This window comes from Ornithodoros turicata, chromosome 5, assembly GCF_037126465.1.
Source record: "Ornithodoros turicata isolate Travis chromosome 5, ASM3712646v1, whole genome shotgun sequence".
Taxonomy (NCBI): Eukaryota; Metazoa; Arthropoda; class Arachnida; order Ixodida; family Argasidae; genus Ornithodoros; species Ornithodoros turicata.
Genome location: NC_088205.1, coordinates 53121025 through 53130309, shown reverse-complemented (window position 1 = coordinate 53130309; position 9285 = coordinate 53121025). Strand labels below are relative to the sequence as shown.

The 9285-nt window shown below is 40.4% G+C and overlaps 1 protein-coding gene across 2 annotated transcripts in view; it reads left to right on the top strand.

Moving 5' to 3' along the window:
• Positions 1–3168: 3168 nt before the first annotated feature.
• The window catches only part of LOC135396041 (uncharacterized), a 534032-nt gene continuing 527915 nt past the window's right edge, over positions 3169–9285 (top strand). The window contains exon 1 of one of the 2 annotated variants that reach the window (XM_064627099.1): positions 3169–3322. In XM_064627099.1, the coding sequence (XP_064483169.1) occupies positions 3290–3322 (33 nt within the window). In that variant the 5' untranslated portion in view covers positions 3169–3289. The remainder of the gene's footprint in view (positions 3323–9285) is intronic. The other variant, XM_064627098.1, reaches the window with a different exon arrangement.

The following is a 9285-nucleotide window of genomic DNA, read 5'->3' as shown; positions in this document are numbered from 1 at the left end:
TTATATTAAATCTTAAATCGAAAAAGTCAAGAGGACGTGACAACATCCCGGTTGTGTTCTTACAACAATTTAGTCATTACTTATCAGGTGGATTATCCGATATCATAAACGACATACAGGGTGCCCACCGTTCTATAGAAGTAATTTTTAAAAATAGAAAAATCACTTTTCCCAGTTTTAACCAATGGCGATGTGCTCTACGGCTAAATGCCCGCCTTAAGAAAGCACAGGCAAGCTTCTGTGTCGTTGCATTAATTAACTTCCGTTAATTAACTTTATAATTATCAACGATAGAAGATTGACCCATTGAGAACATCGAATCCCTTGGAGTCACTGGTAACATTGCCGTTTTCAGAACAAAAATCGAGACAGTTATAGCGCGAGGAAATGGCCTGGAAATAAGGCGATCTAGTGGTCGTTTTTCGACGCTCAAGTAGAAGCGCTCCCGTTTTCCCTTCCTCTGTATGCGGGGGAGGGAAAACGCTGTCGCAGAGGGGACAGATTGCATGGGGACAAATTGGTGCGACAGCTTTTTTCCGACTCCCGCATACACACACAGTAAATTCAAAAACACCCTTTTGGGTATAAACCGCTTACACCTTTTTGTCCTATGGCTGGCACCCTATTTTACACCGCATCAACTGTAACACCCATTCAAAAAGGTGTATTGTGCAAAAAACACCTGTTTAAACACCCTTTTAGGAGGGTGTTCAACACTCTTACACCCTTTCGAAAGGGTGTAAGCTCCCGCGGCAGCATGCCGAGCCATGCAGTCCGACGTTTTTGCTTGTATGGCAACAACCACCCTAGCGACGGCACAGTTCCAGCCGTGGTTCCACAGCAGAACCTAAACTGGAGCGCAGTGCGTCACTGGCAACCCTCAAACAAAAAAAAAAAAGAACAATTCAAATAAAATGAAAACAAAACAGTTGGACATATGTAAGGGAAGAGGTGAAGATCGCAACATCGTAACGCCGTCCGTGCTCGTGAAATGAGCGGCGTTACGATGCTGCCATCTTCAGACGATGCCTGTAATGAGCCCGAGTACTCTCGATAGCCTAAATTGGCGTACCAGATTGATCATATACTGAAATGCAGTTCGTTGGAGTATATTCGCTAAGCTTAGTCCGGTAAAACTCGTCTGTAACGGTGACGAACATGTGTCTTTGCAATTAACACGTACGCCTGTAACGAGTCAAGATATCAGCGAGCTTCCTGACATCCCTCCCTGTCAAATATTGTGTTTTCAACTCAAGCTATCGTCTATAATGTGATTTTCAAATGAGCGGAGCTGTCAAGCCAATGTAATTGTTCTCTCACGAATGAAAACACCGTTTTCAACACCAGTGTAGAAAGGCTGTATATCACGTAAACACCTTTTTCGACACCAGTGTTACTTGAAGGGTGTAAAGACAGGTGTAAACGCATAAAAACACCCTTTTTGATACAGCACTTGGTGTAATAAAGAGTGTATTTTCTCATACACCTTTTTTAGCACATTTTTTGCGGCCTTTGGTTATCTTTGTGGAATTAAAAAAGGCGTATTTGCTTAAAAACTCCTTTTTTTACCCAGAAAGGGTGTTTTTGAATTTACTGTGCAGGAAATGAAAACGAATGCAACCAAGAGTGTCGATTACATTTGCATTTAGTCTCTTCTCCGAAATGCATATTTTCACCTTGCTTAAGTACAAGATAACTATACTGGTTCACCGCTTAATATGCACACCAAATTTTCCTCACATAGTTCATTTTGTACATTTTTCTTCTTCATATCACCTTTGCAGAGATGACATTTACATTAGCCTGTCCTCACCACGCACAAGTTTTGGATTCCAGGAGCTAAGCTATGTTGCACCAAAAATCTGGAAATCTTTGCCTATAGAACTAAGAAAAATAAATAGCACGTTTTCATTTAAACAGAACTTAATGTTAATGCTTCTGGACGAGCTATAGCGTCTTTCGATTTTGATTTGTTTCTCTTTTTTTCTTCTTGTCTTGTTCACATGGTTATTGTTTATGACCTATGTACATGGTGTCCATTAAGCGCAGCAGTTTTATGTTGCAGTGTGTACGGGTGTTGTAATTATTATTTATTTCTCTTTTTTTTCGGTTATGTGACGTGGTAGCCTCTAACTTTTGTTTAGATTCACAAGAAGTGTTTCACGTGTGTTTTTTACTGTGCATAATCGAGACTGCCAAACAGACATGGCCTAGCAGTCCCATATTTAACAGTGTTAATGTATGGTGTTAATAAAATATTTTTGAATTTGAATTTTGAATTTCAAGTTGGGATTCCTGAATATCGTTATAGTTTCAAAAAATCAAGGTATCCCCGAAGCTGACCTTCAACGAACCGTCAGACCCACAGACCCCACATGAATCCACAGATCCGACCACTGGCGTCACGTCAGATCGCAGTTGTCTGGCGACGTAGAGCCCCGATATGTATGCACTTTTCATGAACCTTCATGCGCGATATCACACAAGTTGGAAAACATGCATTTATATGCACCATAGAACCCTTCTGATTGGTCCCAAACGAAAAACAAAAGTATTTTTTCATCGTCCAGGTATGAAGCCACATCGAGAAAAAATATGGATTTGCATGAAAATCCGCGCTCTACAATCGGTCTCTAAAATGTACTTCAGCGCCGATTATTCAAAATGAAGGAAATGTTAGATACGGAACGGGTTATGATGTTGAATCCTGGCCTTTAAATATTCATTTATAAGTATATAATATTATATGATATAAAGCAAATTATTGATAATGACGTGTTGGGCTGTGTTGTCAGATGTTGGGTGTCAAATGATCGCAGTGCTGCACACAACGACACACTGAAATGTATGACAACTCTCAGTGCCCTCATGTCCAAACAAATCCAAAGGCACACCACGTTTTTTTCCTTCAGTCGTTACCCTCTTAGTACCTCGAAAGTATCCATTGTCGCCAACGCGTTTCTTCCCATTTACGATCGATGTTCCTCTAGTATTAATATTTTAAGGGGGTAGCTTATGCGACGCTCCATCGACACACAGGTGCGCTTGTCGACGCGTGCTCCAGTAATAGCTTGTAAATGACTTGGGTAAACAAGCTAACGAGGTCTGCACAAATCATGTAAGGATACGTGGCCTAAGTACAGCTGCCTATATATTGACCTAATTCCGTGGTCAGAATACGTGGAACATTTGTGCATCACAAACGGTTTGTTATACCTTAGAAGGTAGGTGTGCAAAACTCCGCCGTGATCGTACATCTAGCGATTGACCCGAGATCGCAGTGCTCGACATGTTGAAGATTACCCTGTTATGCTTGCTCTGGGTGAGTAAAACAAAATTATTTCTTCGAGGTCGTCTTTGCTGGGCAATCCAACAGTAAGACCAGACTGAAATTTCTGTCGTGTTCATTCCATGAAACCAAACAGCTTAGGAAAAATGGTGCTAATGGTGCCTCTACAAATTCCTACTGTTTACGAGCTTATTCGAATATCGACTACACGTGTACTGCTGCGTAATTGGCAATACATTACCTGTATCCGCATGGGTTAAATTATTGGGCTTGGTGCCCCAAGTAAACTGGCCAGGCGACATACTATCCTTACTACTCAAGTGCCTGTATCATTCTCGTTCCTACTCTGGCGCAAATGTATCATGAAAAGCAGAGGAATCGTACGCGTGCAGTTATCACAGATAAGCTATATATTTGTTCACGCAGCGTGAACTGGTGCACAGCGATTTTTTGTCAAGTGTGGCAGTCATAAGATTTTCTTTTATATATCGCGACAAGCAGCCTTGTCTCCCTGACCTCCTCTGTAGAGGCGGCGTCTGTGGCATCTCATGACGGTATTTGTATTGTACACCAAGTCTCACTCAGACACTTCATCGTTTACTATTACTCACACACAGTGAAACCCGAGGTAACTAAGGCAAAACAATATTAGCAACTAAAACAAAGTGACTGTTCCGAAAGTGCCAATAATAGCGCCCCTAAGTCTAACGTAGATTTACAATTACATTAAACGTTGTGGTGATGTCAATGCGCGTACTATGTCCATATACAGGGTGTCCCAGCTAAATGCGAACATATTTTTTTAAATATATATATATCACTTTGTCCAAGATGAAATCAATTACAATAAGGCAGCACTTGGCAGCAATATAGCCGTATTGAGAAGTAACGTAGTTACAAAGAACTAGTTACGGTAACTAGTTACAAAAAATGCAACTTGTAACTGTAACTAGTTACTTTTCTCAGCAGCTAGTTACAGTAACTAGTTACTTTATTTCGAAATTGTATATTTTTACGATAATTTTACCCACTTCGCATTTCTTTCGCAACGCCATTGGCCTCAGCGGCGGTTATGCTATGGTCGGTTACTCGACAAGAACAAATTGTGAATGTGGGGCAAACCAGAATGTTCCAAAGTGACGAAAAAGAAAAGAACTAGAAGGGATCACTCTACGTTACACTACGCAAGATAAGCTTCGAGAATAAACTCCTCAAAATAAATCACGAAAAATCCACGGTGTAAAGATAAAGACGTAAAAATCAACTTTTGCTATGCAAACGCTTCAGATTCAACTTTCAAAATAAATCGTCTCTGATTGGTCGACAGCCTCAGAGCAGTGAAGGCTTTTGACTCCCGCGTCTCAAAATAGTTCTCCGCAGGGTGTGGCTCTTTGCGGTGGGCTGAGAACGAGAGTACCGATCCTGGACGAATCGTTTACTGTATATTTAGCCAACTATCAGGATTCTGTTGCCACTGCGGTTAATGCTTTGTTCTGTTGCTCGCCTGTCAAATTTGAGTATGTTGAACTCTGACTTCGTGTCGTAAGTCACCAAATGAGCTCCCGGTGTTGGTTCCAACTATGGTGGACACCTGCTATATTATGAACATTGTCGCGAACATCGCCATTCTTCTGCAGGGCTGCCTTGATTGTGAAATCGTAGAGTTGAAAAGTGACGATCGACGAGAAAAAAAACGATACCGTGTGGATGTGTTGTGTTTGTCCGTCTGTGTTTGTTTGTGCGTGTTCCAGCCTCAGAACCGTGAAATTCGAACCTGTCTGTGTACTTTCCTACCTGTGGTTTTCCTTGTGAGACGACGTTCGGATATATGCAGGGAACAGGTACTGGACAGACACTCGAAATGCATTTCTGCAAATAAGCTGCATATAAATGTGAAGAAACTGTTTGTTTGTTTGCAAGTAAAAACTATTTTCTCTCGCATGAATAACTTGAGTCAGCTTAGGTGCCTTAATTTTTGTAACCAGCATACGATAATCTCAAAGTGTAACGAAATAAGATTCCAATTTCAGGAACATCCACATTGATTCGCGCACATTCCTAGACAACGAGTTACTATGCAAAAGCTGAAAGAGATGTATCTAGACGTAATACTTCAAGTACTTTGTTTTCACTGGTCTTTGAATACCCTGGAACCTAAGAATGCAATTTTCAAGGTTTTAAAAACCATGAAATTTTCTCTCAAAAATTTTTGCATCATTTTTGCGTGGATATAGAGTGCAAATTCTAGTTATCAGATGTCGGAGCTCAAGAAAACCAAGAACAATAAATAACTGAAATCAGAAGTCTCCTTTCTTTCCTCCTATTTCCTAAGTCTTTCTCTCCTATGATATTCGCATTCAGAAATTCCCAAGTACGTTTATTAACAGGTCACTCTTTATGCTGAGCACCCACGCCAAGAAGAGGTCTAAAATTTACGGTACCAGCTACTTCATTGTATGCAATGGTACCCTTGCACCTATTTTTACAGCGTATAAACATTGTGCTGAAATATGAAATCGCTATAAAACTTGCATCCTGCGCGACATTACATTAAATGTGCTGCTTGCAGTTCTGCAGCGTTGTTTCTCCCTCACGTTCAAGTGAAAAGGCAAAAAGCAAAAAGAACCGCTCCGAGACTTACTCTCACACAACAATTATTTTGGGACCATGTCCTCATAGCAAATGGTCACGAGCATGCTTTTGAAAACTATAGCGGCACATAGGGAAACCGACGTTGCATTTGCACCGGCCTTCTATTTCCAATAATTAAACGAGACCTAATTAGTACATCCACTTCGGATGTAGAACATGTTGTCATCCCTTATAACTGCAAAAATATGATTTCTCCAAGAATAAAAATACCAGTCCATCTCGACACGCTATATGCACCGCACCTACTAGAAATTATCCGGTGGTTGCTGAAAATGTACTGGTATTTCTGTTTTATGTGATGTATGATCCACATTTTCTTTTTGACAAGCTATGCCAGTGTGAGAGCTCCTACCCCAGGCTAGCTAATTCCTCCTCTTTGTCCTTCATGCGGTCACATACATGTTACACTACAAGGAAGCTAGCTGGTACTATCAGATCCAAACAGTTGACTTAACATCAGAGTTGTACACATTACTCGAAAAAAAGTAATTGATTACAGTTACTGTTACTGCTGCATGAAAAGTAATCCTTTACCTTTACAAATTACTTCATCAAAAATGTAATACGTTACCGATTAAAAATGTAGCGCATTACTTTTCCCGTTACTTTTCAATTGTGGGCCATAGCAAAGCCAACAAGCAGGGCAGTGAATGCAACCATGCAGCTCTTGTTGCAAATTCTAATATGAGACACCAACATACATAATAAGTGGAATTCACAAATGCATTTCAAAGCAAATTACAAAACACACACACTCATTTATTACAGATTTATACATACATTTAAACAACATCGAAACTTCGGCTTCGTTTTGTTACTGTTGTTATATTCAGCCCCCACAATTTATCAATACAGTCACCTATTTTACTGTTGCTCTAGTAGGTCGCGGTTGTAATATTATCGTATCACCATATTATCGCGGTTGTATCATATTACTGTGGTAATAACGCGTGTGTATAACACGTGTGGACTAGAGACGGCCGTCACAGTGACCTCTGCGTCATTGCTTCAGTCGAACTGGTGGTGGAACAGAAGAAGAGATTGGCTTGCTGAAAAGGGTTGCCATTGTTGACAGAAGGTGAAAGAAGTAATCAGTTACTCAGTAATTGATTACCGCAAATTGTAATCAGATTACTTAGAAAATTCCTTGCTCACAAAATTAATTGATTACGCTAAAAAATTACTGCAAAAAGTAATTGATCACTAGTAACGCGTTACGTACAACCCTGCTTAACATGAACACAATCACATAGCAGTGTGAATAACAAACACCTTTATTGACATATCTTGCTTGGTCGATGGCGACCGAAGGTGGCATATTTCTTTCCTCACAATTTTTTTATTGGTTTGTTCCAGCTAAAAGCAGAAGCCATACACTGAGCAGCAGGGCATAATAAAACCCAACATAAGCATCACTTTGCCTCTTTGGCTTTGGCAAGCATGGCTTTGCCTCCACAAGCATGACTTTGACATAAATGCTTTCTGCCGTGATAAAGGGCACTATGACTGTGTTTGCAGTACCATTTAAAACGTTGGCACCTATAGAGCTAGATTGCAGCCCCCTATTGCGTGCAGATATCCTGATGCCTGCAGAGCTGTAAGCTGTTCTTCCGGGTGAAAGAAAGTTTGAAGACTGCATACGTTGTGGCTCACTGCCAAGGTTGGAGTAGAAATTACTGGACATAAAGCACAGTGAGGCATGCTCCACCCAGGCCACAAGGAGGTACTATTACTTTGAGCCACTTTCTGTTAATGCAGCAAAAACACTTATTTCCACTGAAAGAAAGACTGTGGGCTTTTTTTTCTGTTGTGGTTGAAGGGCACTCGAGATCATAATAAATTGTTTCTAAAAGCTGTTATGTCGCATTCTGACATGATCTCAGCGAATATGGTCAGCTGATGCAATAAGATCAACAGAAAACACATGCCAGCAGATTCTGAACATGCTATAGGAGAGGGTCTGTCCTTGAAATGATGAGATATGTTAACTTTCCAGACGACTTCAGGTATGTGAAAACAATCATAAATGTTGACAAAGCTGTTATGAAGCAGCGACTGCAACTAATCTGTGGAACTGGGCAGAACAGGAGAGTGCTAAATTTGTTCAAAGTGTGTTATAGCGTCATACAGATGGGATATGAATCAGCTGACGAAACATTTTGCTTGCGTAAGAACAAATACACCTGTAGGTTCTCAAAATGGAAAAGCAGAGTGTCCATTTCCGCAGGAGACAGCCATTTCAGACAGGCATCCTTTTTTTTTTTTTTTTTTTGCTTCCTAGATGACCTCAACTGACGAAGAAGCTGCAGCACATTATGGTGACAATTTTTTTGTTTGTTTTTTCAAGAAAAATAAGCCTGCTGATTTTCAATGTGTTATAGGAGAGGACTGGTTATACAAATAAGGGAAGATTTCTTTTAGACGACCTATATGTGAATATAGTATCTGAAAAAAATAAATTTTTGGCGAGTGCTTGATATTCTCAAACGCTTGGTTAAACAAGGAATATAGATTAGCTTGACATTTTTATGTGACGCTAATCCCCATGCAGCAGTTTACAATCATAAACAATCTGGGGCTCCTTCAAGAATGCTGATATGCCAGAAATTTATCATAAACTTGACCCAAAATGTGCTTCGTTCTTGAGTTCTCACCACGTCACCAGATTTATTCTCGTTCTATATGCCCTTTGGGATGGCAGACCCGTGCTTCCCCTCTAACACCTGGCAAGGAAAGCGCACAAATGATGTATATGTAGATGTCAGAAGGAAGCTCGTAAGGGACAACTTCATATTTCGGCACAGTTTAATGCGCCCCCATTGTTCAAGAAAACAAAATGATGATGTATATTCTATATATGCATCGTCTAAAAAATGCACATAATTTTTTTCAGTGATATTTAAGAGAGTCAAGCTACATCTCTGGCTGGTTTTTGCTGGAATAGCCCAGATTGACAGTTGCACAAGCAGATGTATGTCAACATTGAAAAGATGAAGGAACCTCACTATGTCTCACTCAATTTACTACTTTTCATAGCTTACACCTTAAGAGGTGTTCTTTATCTTAAAATGGTTTTATTGCCAAAATCCACGAGACCGTCATCACATTAACAAGTTTCAACTCTATACCAAGTAATAACAAACATGTGGTTACTTTTTCTGCAATCGAGATGTGGATTACATCGTTGAGGTGCAGGCTTCAGTGAAAAATCGCTGCTAGTGACGTCACTGCTGAGTGAGTACCAGGGCCGGCGATAGTGTAAGGCGACCACCTTAGGCCCCGCGCACGAAGCCCCCAACCACGGATTACTTTTTTTTTTAATATCAAGTATGCACTTAATCGCA